This window comes from Delphinapterus leucas, chromosome 8 (genome assembly GCF_059928025.1).
Source record: "Delphinapterus leucas isolate spDelLeu-1000000601 "Yukka" chromosome 8, BTC_Dleu_Yukka2, whole genome shotgun sequence".
Taxonomy (NCBI): domain Eukaryota; kingdom Metazoa; phylum Chordata; class Mammalia; order Artiodactyla; family Monodontidae; genus Delphinapterus; species Delphinapterus leucas.
Window position 1 is genome coordinate 72,846,412 of NC_143136.1, and position 14,401 is coordinate 72,860,812.

Sequence of the window (14,401 nt, forward strand, 5' to 3'; positions counted from 1 at the left end):
CTCTTGATTATAAGAAACATAAAACATGATAAAAAATGTTTTTGCAGTAACCCTGTATCCAGAGAAAACAACTGTTGACATTTCCCACTGGTGTTTTTTTCAACCAACATATGCAGGCAAGCGTGCACATGTGTGTGTACAGAATTTTTTTCAAAGAATTGGATTATTACTAAACAGCACGTACTATTCCGTGCCAGGCACTATTCTGGGCATTTTATGTGTATTAGTTCATCTATCCTTAAATTGACCTTGTAGATTTGGAGGTTGAAGCAGAAGGGCTAAGCGACTTGCCTAGTGTCACCCAGCTGGTCAACAACAGAGCAACATTTGAACCCAGGCATCTGCCTTCAGAGTCTGTGCCCTCACCCCCGTGCTATCCCACTTCTTGTACAATAAGTATACAATCATATTAAATATACATACATACTTTGATACTATGTTTTTTTCAGGTAACATCACATTGTCAGATTTTCTGATGTAACTTGATCGGCTCACTGTTTGGAATCCTTGTTAAATGTGATTTTATGCTTATGTTACATAAAGACCAGCTTCTTACAAATGGTTCACAAAGCAACAAATCTGCAGACTTTGATAACAGGATGGAGTAAACTGTTAATCAAAAATGAATTAATCCAGAAGAAACTTAAAAATAAATCTTTAAATTAATGACCCAGTGATACTTCTATGGCCCAGTTTTTAAAGGTCCACAGCCTCTCTGGGCAGGCTCCAGTATGAACTGGTTCATCCACTACAGAGGGTCAGGTCATTCCACACCTGCACACACACATTCATATCACACATTGGTGCATTCTTACTATGCTACAAGTGCCAGAACAGGTGCTGGAGATACAAACATTGAATAAGACATAATTTTATATATAGGGGCTTGTATGCCAAACTAAAAAAGTCTAGTCTTAATAGGAATAACATGAATAATTACTTATTGAGATTATCTGTGTCAGGTATTCTGTCAAGAGTTTTATAGATATTATCTCACTTACCTTGACTGTTGCCCCATAAGGTAGGCACTATCAAATAACATTAGATACAGATAGATGAGGGACCCGGGATTAGTAATTAAGGGGTGGAGGTTAGTGGTCTAATATGTTATCACCACGCACAAGGAACGGAAAGCTAGTGGAGGTCTTAAAGCAGAAGCGTGAGAGAATGCAACAAGGTCACATTTATAAGGAAGATAACTCTGGTGGCCAAGTAGAGAATATACTAGAATCAAAAAAGACTGGTGGCAAGGAGACTATCCCCTATCCCCACATTTGCTCAAAATAGGACCATCCTTGATTTTTCTCTTTCCCTTATCCTTCTCATCCAATCCATCAGCAAGCTCTGTTGACTATCTCCAAAATATTTAATACAAACCAAATCCATCCACTCTTTCTATCTCGGCTGGACCCTCTACATGCCACTTACATGTTCTCTCTGCTTCAAATATCACTCCCTCCCCCAACTATTCTTTGCACGGCAACCAGATGATCTACTGAAAACTGAAATCGAGGGTGAGATGGAGATTTCCAGCTTGGGGAACAGACTGGGTGATGATGATGTCATTAACAGGCATTAAGAAAACCATAAGTGCCGAGAGGCAGGACAACGCAGCAGAAAAAGCACAGAATTTGGAGTTAGATTGCCTATGTTTAAGTCCCAGGTCCTTCAATTGTGATGTGATTTTGAAAACCATTTACATAGAACTTCAGTTTCCCCATCTGTAAATTAGGAACAATAAAACTATCATGTTTAACTTCTTCTTAGGCTGGCTATGATGACTAAATTGTGGTGATATTTATTAAAGTAGTTTACATACTTTGCATTATGAAAGATGTTTTACTAATATTCATCATCCCTGAAAAATGAACTATACTATGTTAACTATTTCTGATGAAAATCTATCTACAGTCTATTATATATAAATCTATAAGGTAATTAACAGAGTGCAAGGAGTGTGATTTAATCTTTCCGTGATGACTCAATCATTACAAATACACATTTCTGTTCTCTTTAAATGGCACAGGGATGGTCAAGATTTCCTAGCATCCTTGGGTGCCTCCTGAGCCAGACAACACAAAGGGTGGGCTCCCGCTGGAGATGGGCAATTAGGCTCAGTTGACACCAACTCCAGCCTTGATTTTCAGAAGAAATTTACCCTGGAAAGACTTCTATCAATTCATGGGCTGGCTGGATGGCGTCAATGCTTGCCAAGATTTGCTTCATTAAAACCTAAGCCCAGACTTCTGTTTTTAGCCATGATAGAGTAGTAACCAGTACTGGACTTTGCCTTCCTCCCATAAACAACCATTAAACTGGACTAAATGTGTGAGGAAACTGTTTTCAGGCCCTAGACAACAAGTAACACAAGAATGTAATCCTTGAAGGGGCGGGGGCATCACCCTGGGAACCCCATACTCACTTGGCTTTCTGCCTGAGGGCACTTTTTGGATCATGGCACAGGAAGCAAGTCTGAATGGGCATGATGGTCTAAGTGAACTGAGGGGGAAAGACTGGAATTTGGGGATGCTCAAGAGGTTAAAATTTGCAGGGCAGGATATTGGAGAGGACAGAGCTATGCAGAGGAGATTTAACAAGTCTGTGTAAGGATTACGCACAAGTCGTTAGTTGAGCGCTGGGCTGTACACGTGCCTTGCATGTACATGTACAGGTCTGGTGGAGAATAGCTGCTGCTGGAATGAGAACTAAACCAGGAGTTGTTGGACTTCCAGCCCAGTCATAGTGCAGACCTCACCGATCACCTCAGCATTTAGTCTCCACAAAGGCCATGTTTAGGAGTAAGAACCATTCCACAGAGTCAGGGCCATGTTCTAGGAGTAAAATAAATCTAAAATAGACCTGTCCTAGCAAAGAACAGAACCAATTGTGACAGGATCAAAAGCACTTGTCAGTAATTTAGTTATTTTCCACAACGAAACTTAGAATCCTAAGAGGAGACAACATAATACAGAGTCCCTACGATGTATTATCCACAACAATCAGCATATAATTTAAAACTGCTAGGCATAAGAAACAGAAAAATGTGACTCTCAAAGATGTAAACAAACAAATAATAGAAACATACCCAGAGAAAACTGAGATGTCGGAATGATCAGAGGACTTTAAAATGGTTTTTATAAATGTGCTCAAAGACGTAAAGCAAAAGATGTATGTAAGGAGTGAATAGATGGGGAATGTTATCAGAGACATGAAAACTACAAAAAAGCCAAATTAAAGTGTCAGAAAAAAAAAATCCACTGGGTGGGCTTAACAACTGACTGGAGACCACAGAAGAAAAACACAGCAAATCTGAAGACAGATTAATTAAAAAAAAAGATCCAATATGAAGGATACAGAGAAAAAAGATTAAAAAAAAAAAAAGAACAGAACTTCAGTAACCTGTGAGATGATGTCAAGTTATCCCAGGAGAGGAGAGTGAATTTTGGGCCAGAAAAAATATTTACAGAAATAATGGTTGAATATGTCTCAATTTTGGTAAAATCATCAACCAATATTTAAAGAATGTCAGTGAATCCCAAGCAGGTTAAATGTAAAGAAAACTATGCCTAGTCTTGTTAGAGTAAAACTGCTTAAGGTCAACAATAATATGAAAAGTCTGACAGGCAGCCAGAGAGAAGATACATTGCATAATGAGAAGAACAGTACAAATGTTGGCTGACTTCTCATCAGAAACAATGGAGGTCTGAAGACAAGGAACAACATCCTTTAAAGGACTGAAAAAAAAAACACCACACCCTATTAACCCTGAATTTTATACCTAGCAAAAGTATCCTTTAAAAACGAGTAAATAAAGACACTTTCAGATAAATTAAAGCTGAGAGAATGTGTTGCCAGCAGACATGCAACACAAGAAAGGCTAAAGAAAGTTCTTCAGGCTGAAGGGAAATGAGTGGAGACGGAAACTAGAATTTCTAGGAAGACATGAAGAGAACTATTTACAAATAAGTATGCAGGTGAATATAAAGACCATCTTTTAAACTTAGCTTAATTTCTTTAAAAGACAACTGACTATTTACAGTAAAAATAACAACACTACATTATGGATTTGATAATGTATGTAGAAGTAAAATATTTGACAACAACTTAAAGGTCAAGGAGATGGTAAATGGAATTATTCTGTTGAATGTCACAGCTGAAGCCCTCCTCAAAAAGAACACCATGATTGCTGTCATTCTTTCAGTCACTGTCACTTTCCATAACAAGTACTGTGTTACTCTTTCAGATGAATTATTTGTACTATTAATAAATTTTGCTTCCAAACTAGACAACTATTAAAAAAAAACTCATACATTTCCTTTTATGTATAAAACATCAACAACTTCTTAAGTCTTGTAGGGTAGTTTTCAGGTTAACTATAATGTAGCATTAATGACAGAGGAAGTAAGTTTAGAAGTGAATAAAAATAGTAAAATTTGCTATTTTTAAAACTAAAAATTAAGTAATAATTATCATGAGTTTTTAATTTCATGGTTTGACTATTCAAACTTTAAACTCACTTGGATTCCAGTTTCAAATAAATAAATGCACCTATTATAAGATAATCATTTATTCATCTTACAAAATGCATTATCAGTAAAGTTTCACATAATCAAAGCTAGCCATAACAGTTTTATGCATTAGACTATGAAATTATCATACTATGAATAACTGAAGTATATTATCAGACACGAAATCCTTGTTTATAATGAATCAGCTCATATCAGAGGTCAAAACTGAAGTCTTCAGGAATGCATACTAAACTCAAAGCTCTTATCATATTTCACTGCTTTTCTGGGTAGCTATTCTTTTCTCTGCAGATTCAGCCAAGGGATGGTCTAAATTACCTACAATTCAAAACCCTTTTGAGAATTTCTGTATCTAGTAGCGTGCCCTAGTCTGTTGTTCTTGTGAGGACTTCAAAAAGATTCCACATGCTGCAGAGCAACTAAGCCCATGCGCCACAACTATTGTGCCTGTACTCTAAAGTCTGTGAGCCACAACTACTGAGCCCACACTCCGCAACAAGAGAAGCCACCGCAATGAGAAGCCTGTGCACTGCAAAGAAGAGTAGCCCCTGCTCACCGCAACTAGAAAAAGCCCGCGTGCAGCAACGAAGACCCAGTGCAGCAACGAAGACCTAATGCAGCCAAAAATAAATAAGTAAACAAACAAACAAATTTAAAAAAAGAACAAAAAACAAAATCATGTAAAAAGTTTTTGACTTAATTATATTTAAGTTGTTATTAGACAAATTATTTTTAGAAATCCTTAAAATAACAGAAGGGTGACAAATAGGAATAGCAGAACCAAATGTACGCATACACTGTAAAATATTTTAGGCAAAAGAGTGAATAGGTGGAGTGGTTTTAGTGAAGCAGTGGGTGTCCCATTCAACTCAAAAGTACCTTAGGTTATTTTGTTTTAATAACCAAACCTCACTCATGCTTTTAATTCATTAAAATAAGTTGGTAGGCTGCTATAAATGAATTGATAATGATAACAATCTTTCAGTGAAACAACTGTTTGTGGGCAAAGAGCGAATGAAATCTTGTTAATATACGCCTTAAAATAACACTCAAGCTGCTTAAAATTTAGAAATAATTTCACTCTTTCAGAAGCTAAAATTCTCTTTTAGTTTCTAAATATCTTTATTTCCTGAATATTTTAAATGACTTTCATTAAAGAGATGAGGCTACTTTTTCAAAATCGATCAAGTACTAAATGACTCATCTTAATAAAACATGTTTTCTACATGGCCAAATAAAATTAAAAGCAGGAAACATCTATTATTTGCCAAATATTTTTTGCTCATGAGATGTGAGAATTTCTCGTAAACTATTTTCCCCTAAATGGCAGAAAGCTTTTCAAAGGACCTAGTTAATAAAAGCGCAACACGGCACTGACCACTATGATTCAAAATGTACATGACACTGGTCTTTCCCAGTTTAAAACAACCATATGCATTTTCTGAAGCCATCATGTAAGAGGTCAGCCAAGATAAAGGAAAAGGCATAAAATCTTTTTATCTTTTTAAGATCCTTTTTAAGATCTTTTTAAGATCCTTTTTAAGATCTTTTTAAGATCTTTTTATCTTTATCTTTTTAAGATCCTTTAAAATCTTTTGTGTAATTCAGACGAAGAGGCTATCCCAGGTAGTTGCCTTGATGAAGTATTTCAACTGTGGGTGCTGTAGATATTCACACAGACCTGTGCATTCTCTGACTTATTATTAAAGCGCTGAAAGAAGGAATCTATCTCTAAAGTGAAATTAACCCCAGTGACCTACAGTGCTGGAAAACAACTGGAAATATGAGAGATAAGGAGTTACTGGTATTATAACAGACACGGCAACTTGAAAGAAGTCAGGATGAAGGAACTAGTTGACTCCTGAGATATGGTGGCATTCTGGAGACTCATAACCAGTACTTGCCTGGGATCTTTCTGAATGCTGTCTATTGACGGGGATCTCGTGGTGCCATCTTCAGCTGGTGCTATGTGCTGAAGCCTGTTATAATTGCACTCTTGCACTCGGTATTGTATTGGCCTGTAGGGCTCCGCATAGGTAGCTGTTGTGTTCAGAGCATAATTATTTCTTTGGTATGTAAGGGTACTTCGTTGGCTGGACGTCCTTTGCAGATTTCCAACACCTACTAGAAAGTCAGCATTTTAAAAAAGATTAGTATGTTCTCCACAAAGTGATACTTTTCAAAGTCAAAATATTTTTAGTTTTAAGAAGGGTTAAGTTTTTAACAATTATATAAATTGCTTACTTTTAGATATTACCAATCTAGCTCATTAGTGCTAACAAAGGCACTGAAGTTTTTAACATAACACAAACAATATTTATGTCAATTTTATTAGCAGGAAAGAGCAAAAATGAAACTATAAATCTGCTTACACAGTAGGTCTTAATATGTTTAAGATTTAGTAACAAAACTGAAAGTGAAATAAAGGAAAATAATTAAACTAATCTTAGAAATAAATAACAAAATTTCATAACTACATTTTAGCAATAAAAGACAAGTAAGATATTCAAACTTATAGATAACTGAAACCGTCAAACTTTGGACACCTAGTGAATACAGGTTACGTATTTTGATATATATTTTATTTATAGACTTGTGTATTTTGATAACATTGGAGAATATACTTCACAGGAAAGAAGACTGATATATCAAATTCTTCTAAAGCTACTCCCTAAAATGATTGCGTGATGCTATGTATAAAGTACTGTACATTGTATTTAACCTTCCTTTCCAAATTATTGCAGTAGGTATCTCTCCAATGATTGTGTTCATATGCTTCCTGCAATTAACATAGTTTAACACTATTTACTTCTTAATCCTAATAAAGAAATTCTTCAATTGACAGAACATAATGGGTGAAACATTTCTTCACTAACATCTATTAAAAATTGGTACATTTTATCAGGAGAAAAATACCACAGTGGACCAAACTGTCAGTTTTTGGCAAAGAACCAATTCAAATTCAGTCTTCTCCCTCATGGTGTTCTGTGAGGTATGGCTCCTAGAGCTGTGTCTTTAGGGAATTATCATTGCTACCTGGAATTCATTTATGGGCACGTTAATAAATCTGTACTTTTTTTTTTTTTTTTTAAAGCGGCCTCTTGGGACTTTATAAGCCACACCCGTAGCACAATCTGGCAGCTCACGTGGCCACAGGTTCTAGCTTCTGCTCTATCAGCCGCTACGGTGTGACACAAATGTGAGTCTGGGGGTGCAAGGGTGTGATGCACTAGCTGCTTATTTTTCTTCTTATTTTAAAAATTATTATTATTATTTTTTGGTCACACCACGTGGTATGTGGGATCTTAGTTCCCCAACCATGGCTCGAACCTGGGCCCCCTGCAGTGGAAGCACGGAGTTCTAACCACTGGACCCCTGGTGAATTCCTGTTCCCTATTTTTATAACTGCCATCATTGCCTTCTGTCCCAGATTGAGCCTATCATAAGGAATATTTATTTCACATTCTATCACTTAAGAATTCAGAAGAGATTCAGTAACGAAAAAAGAGAAATACCAAATACACTTGGGCTACATACATGCTAAATCAAAGATAAGCCGATAGCTCACGTAGGGATTTTCTCTAAATACGTGTTCTAGGAAACAAAAATTACAAAGAAATATTCCAAAAAAGGCTTTCCTTTCTATATCTGATATACTTCTAACCTGAGGAGTCGGATTTATAGCTCAACAAACTTATTTGTGAATTAAAATATAATCACTGTGTTCACTGATCAGGTTGAACTAAGGTAAAAATATAGCACTTATAAATAGGTACTAAATGAACTTCTGTTTTACTGTTTATTGATTTGCTTTCACGGCTGCTTATCTGACAACCAAATGGGCAATATGAATTCACTCTAACAGGAAATCCATCTCAATAAAATCCTCTACTCTTGGGCTGGTGAAATTGGGAAAGCAGCTGAACAGAGCTGATGCCCACCCGAACCTGTGCGGTACAGTGCTGTCTGCGATCCTTGGAGCTCCACGGTTCCGTGGTTTGGGCTGCGGTAAACTGGGCTGTAATAGGTCCTCCCCTCATAGATAGGAGTGATGTGCAAGTCGGGAGACACAGTTGAACGAAGGTCTTGTCCAAGCTGGCTGTGCTGACTAGCATAGGAACTCCGTAAGCCTACAGGCAGGAAAATTACATCATTAAAAAACTTGAAAGCTGTGGTGAGGTTAAAAGTATAACTCCTAAACAACAGGACCAAATGCTGAGTCTAAACACCAAACCTAGTGAGTTTTACAAAAGACGGATGACAGATATGAATGGGATACCACATACATTCTAAAAATAAAACTTTCTCCTCTGGCAGCAGGATAAAAGTAAATTTTCTAAAAAAAATATAAGAGATTATTAAATGGTTTGATACTCTGAAATTCATCCCCCAACTGTAAGCTATTTTATGATGGTGACCAAAAAGAGAGCGCCGTCATGTCCCACACCTCTTTAAATCCCAACACTTAAGACGACACCTACATAATAGCGCTTAGAAATAGGCTGATGTTCAAGAACTGTTCTGAACTTTGTCTCAATTCATTCATCCAAGATTTTTATAGAAAAAGGTGAAATTTTATGTTACAAAGTTTAAAATATCATCAGCGAACTAACAAGATTTATAAAGTATTCTTTTATTATTTGTTATCACAATTAAAAAAACAAGTGTTTTTCTAGGAATCCAAATACCAGATTCTTGTTTACCTTCTTTCTAGTGTAAAGGAAAAGTACAAAGTTAGTGTATTAAGTCATTTCAAATACTCTCATTCAAATTATTAATAATTAATGCAAATTTCAAACCCAAACATGTTATTTTCTTTAAAAAAGTGAATTAGTATATTCTACATTATGATGCTCAGAAATTTGTGAGTTGTCATCATTCATTAGTAAATAAAATTTGTCACTTGGTAAGAATACCAACTAAGGTTACATTCTAAATACGATCAAGAAAAAGCACAAACATATCTGAGGTCAGTCAGCATATATTCGCTTTTAAAAAGACTGCAAATAATCAACACAGTAACTAATTACCAAAAGACACGATTGCTCACATCTTGTTAGCTCAGTTAATCATATGACAACTAAAAGTGAATGGGCCTGAATGTGAGTGATAATTACATGTTGCTTAGTGAGGAGTGGCAAGAAAGTTAATACATTAAAGCTTCTAATATGAATGATTATTACCAACCCCGGACAGCAATGTGACATGGGAAGAAATTAAATGAACAAATGTGGGTTTTGGCTACTGGCTCCTCACTTACTAAAATGAAGATCACAGGTTTATACAATCTTATAATTGGGAGCTCATTCAGCCAAATCTTCCCATTTTAAAATTGAGGAAACAGAGCCCCAAAGGAAATGTAGTTCATCCCCTTCAGAGAGCTACTTCCTGGTGGGGCTGAGAGGAAGCCCCCTCCATGACCTGTCATTGCACTGGACAAAGCTATTTCTCAAGGATCAATGAGACATGGTGTGAGAAACCTTGAACTGGACAGAGCCCTCCACAGACATAAGGTTAAGGAGGGAGGTTAGCTCACCAGGGGTTCATGGAAGCCCATGTAACTCTAAAGACCATATTATGATTGCTGTTGTAAAGTTCTCATCTGAGGATTTCAGCTTTTTATTCACTGGCAGATGTCTCATTCTTAGCACAGTATAAACTCCATTTCTTTATAGAGCCCAAGAGTATCTTGAACAAAAGTTGCAGGCATTGATTTTGTTAATGGTGACGTAAAGTGGGCAGGAAAATGCACCTAGTTCTTGGAAATCTTATCAGTATGAGGCATTATTTTAATATTCAGTAGAGCCCTTGATTTACTGTGAGACTCTGAAGATCGCAAACACTTGGGTGGAGGCAAGCTGAGCCCTGGATGCTCCTAAAGTTGGCTAAGCCGCCTTGGCTCACCACCACAGTGATGTGAGAAGAGACCAAAGCATTCTGCCCCGTTCAGAATGTGATATTCTCACTGTGCCAGGATCTAGCTGGAGTCTTCACTGGAATCCATATAATATGAAAACTTTCATAAACATTTACTATGATTTCACAAGAAAGGTAACCAAATGAGCTTGTTACCACTTACAACTATAAAAAGTATCCAATTAACAGCCCCCTGTTACAGGATTATTAGTGAGATGAAATGACTGTATGTGATAGACTATAACGGGAAATAAAAACTTAAGAATTATAGTGAAATAGCAATTTCTCGATATTAGAAATCTTTCTGAATAACATTATGATGGTAAATATTTTTGTTTACCTACTCATGCATTAAAACAAAAACACAACTACTGTAGATTAACATTTAAAAAATTACAAAATTACATAGCCCCTATAGATTAAGTAAAATGACTGTGCAGAAAGGCTATTATAACTTAATGTCTTTTAAACTGGAAGACAAGTGATATGTTGCAATTCCACAAATGCATACTAGTTTACCTACTTCAATGATATATTCCTTGTGATTTAAAACCTTTATATTTTAAGTCAGTGAAAACAAACATAAATTTATCTTCCAAATATGAATTCTTCTTATTCTCAAAACTTGTCTTGATATGCTATGATTATACTGAAATGAATAGTTTCAGGCAGACATATTTTTCTGTTGTAGGAAGTAATTTATATACATCATTTAAATTATGATCACCAAATATCCAAGTGTCTGAATCTATTATAAAATATTGCTTTAGGCTTATCAATTAGCAGGTTATTAAACCTTTGAAATCAGAAGCATAGTAAATATAATGACAAGCGCATCACTTTCTAAAATAAGGAGAAAAAAGAGAGGAATTTACAAATTAGGATCCACATTCAGACTAATTGGGCAGGTAGCTAGGTGACGGAAACCAAAGCGTCCCTAGAACATTTTAAAAAATCCTTTACTTCTTTTGAAGACTGTCATATTCTAGGAAAAAAAAAATCCATAATAGGCTATGTATAATTTTTTCCCCCTGAAACATAAAGTCTAACTTCACCTGCACTGTCAGAGAAGCAGGTTTTTTAAACCAAAGGAGATCAGCGCTCCAGGGTTAAACATGGAGACAGTACTTTATGTGCTCACTTTCTTTCCTGGGCTTCCTCTTCACTCTACTGCAAACATAGATTTCTGCACAGCCGTTGTTCACATACACGGGGCGGGGCTGGGGCACAGAAATCCTCAGAACTATTTATCTCTTAAGGTTTCCTTCAGAGGCAGAATGTCGTAAATGATTCCACCTCACTCTGCTGCATACTTTTCAGAGGCATGCCAGAAAATATCTAAGCCAAGGACACCCCTCTAACAGCTGAATGAAAAAGAGGCAGTTTCTCCACTAGGAATTTCCTCGAGCTCAGAATCAAGTTCAATATTAATTCTTTGTGCAAGATTCTTCAATCAGAAAATTTCAAAAAGGCTTTACCTTTCCCAGAAGCCATACGGAAAGGATATTAATCTTACTTCACAAAATATTAAAAACTTCTGTAAATAAGGAATACCAAAAACAAAGTCAAAAGACAAATTACAAAATGAGAAAAATACCTGAGAAGTATATTACAAGGGGTTAATTTATTTCAAGTATAATAAGCATTTACAAATTAAAAAAATAGACAAAAGACCTTGAACTCGCGGTTTGCAGAAAAGCAATAAAATAGCTGATAAACATATGAAATCATCAACCTCAGTCATTACTCAACACAGGCCACTTGAAACAATGAGGTACAGCTTTTTAACTGCCAGACTGGCAAAGATGAAACTCTTTGACATCACGCAGTGCTAGTGAAGGTGTAGGGAACATGCGCTCAAACGACTGGTATAAATAGAAATCTATAAAACCTTCCTGGGGGCAATTTGACAGTATTTCATTAAGAAAATATACACACATATTTTGATCCAGCAATTCTACTTCAAGAAATGGATCCCATAGTTATCTTAGTAGCTATGTGCAAATATGCAGGAGGAATAATATATATTGCATCATTGTCTCTAACAGCTTAAAATGAGAAAACCTAAATGTCCATTAATAGCAAAGTGATTAAATTATAACACATCTATAAAATAGGGTCCTAGGCATCCCTTGAGAGAATGAAGTAGAACTCTGACATATTAAAAAATGAACAAGGTATAGAAGATATATATAATAGAATTCCAACAGCATTAAAAAAAAAAAGAAACACAATGTGTGCACATTTGTATGTAATGTATATACTCATATATGTAATCAAACATTCTGGAAGATACATAAACTGGTGAGTGGGACTGGGTGAGGGTAAAGAGAAGGCTGAGACTTTCACTTCTCAATTCATATTTCCCTGCATAGTTTGAATTCTTTTTACCATTATGTACATGTTACTTTTAAAATATAATTTAGAACACTAGTTAAAGATTAGTTCATTTTAATCAAAAGAACAAGTCTATACATCATGTAGGGTACCCGCCGTGAAAAAACCCTGAAGGAAACAGTTGGACTACCAGTGACCTGGCTGGTGTCTTTCTGATTTAATACAAGTGGCATTTGAAGGTAATTCATAAGAAATTTGTGCTTTCCCATCAGGATGCTAAAAACCAAGGCAGTAAGTGAGGAAATCCATATTCTACTCTACACTATTAGGGCATTTCTTTAAAAAAAAAATTTGAACAGACATTCTGATACCACCTTTTAACATATCTTAGGGTTCTGAGTATGGGTAGGCCTAGCTAGTGAAAACTATTTCACTGTGAAAAACCTCAACAAACAGTTTAGAATTCCAACCAATTCTTCTAAAAGGCAAAAAAGTACCTCTTATATCCTAATATTGTGAGGGATGGGGGAAATGTATTCATTACAAAAGAGGTCTGGTGATATAAATGTGTGTAATTCGGTGCATTAAAAATTATAGAGTCCAGGGCTTCCCTGGTGGCGCAGTGGTTGGGAGTCCGCCTGCTGACACAGGGGACGCGGGTTCATGCCCCGGTCTGGGAAGATCCCACGTAACGTGGAGAGGCTGGGCCCGTGAGCCATGGCCGCTGGGCCTGCGCGTCCGGAGCCTGTGCTCCGCAGCGGGAGGGGACACAACAGTGGGAGGCCCAGGTACCGCAAAAAAAAAAAAACAAAAAAACTTATAGAGCCTGAAAGACAAGTCAGCCTGAAGTCTGCAGTATAAATTTTAAGATAAAAATGTAAGCTTTTTCCACGTTACATGCTCTGTTTCAACAACGGTTACATGGAAGACTTTCCCGCTGGGCTTTGTGTAGGGCCGTCCCCTTGTACTCACCTGTCAGGCTGTCTGGCCGAGGTGGAACCATCCTCTCGTAAATGTCATACTGCTGCTGTCCAAATTGTTCCATGTCATGAACAGTCCTTTGCAGTGAAGGTCCCAGATGCTGCGGTACGGCGGTCATCCCTGAGCGTTTGGGGGATAATGACCCCACCTGGCCTTGGGATGGGGAAGCTACTCGAGTCTGTGCATCCGTCAGGGTCAGTGGGGACCCCACTCTGGTGGTCGTTTGGTACTGAGGGGTTGGTCCGTTGGGACTGGAGGTCTGCCGGGAGGTGACTGACCCAATCCGACGTACAGCTGATGGGGAGGCGGGTCTCTGTGCAGAGTACGGAGAGGCTGCCCGCTGAGCAGGTAATGTGGTGGAGGAGTATGCACTGGGGTTCAGTGGTCGGGAGTCGGTCACTGATGGAGAGCCGAATCCACTACCAAGAGAAGTTCTCAGTGACCCCCTTGAAGGAGACACGCCTGTGCTGATAACATAAGAAGGAGACTGTGCTCTAGATGGAACTGAACTAACTCTTCTCATGGCCCGATTGGCTACTGATGGCTGATGAAAGGGGGAGAAAAGAGAATGGTTTATCCAGGGTTGTGTGTCCATTGTCATTACACAAAAAAATGTACATAGCTCACTACAGAATGTGAAT

General features: G+C 37.2%; 1 protein-coding gene across 19 annotated transcripts in view; it reads right to left on the reverse strand.

The window, feature by feature from the left end:
- Positions 1–14,401, reverse strand: part of PKP4 (plakophilin 4) — a 251,064-nt gene that overhangs the window by 41,284 nt on the left and 195,379 nt on the right. For 13 of the 19 annotated variants that reach the window (XM_089916801.1, XM_022569780.3, XM_089916792.1 and 10 more), the window contains 3 exons: positions 13,752–14,304; positions 8,468–8,656; positions 6,431–6,650 (listed from right to left, as the gene is read on the reverse strand). In XM_089916801.1, the coding sequence (XP_089772927.1) occupies positions 6,431–6,650; positions 8,468–8,656; positions 13,752–14,283 (941 nt within the window). In that variant the 5' untranslated portion in view covers positions 14,284–14,304. The remainder of the gene's footprint in view (positions 1–6,430; positions 6,651–8,467; positions 8,657–13,751; positions 14,305–14,401) is intronic. The other 6 variants (XM_089916798.1, XM_089916794.1, XM_089916804.1 and 3 more) reach the window with 3 other exon arrangements.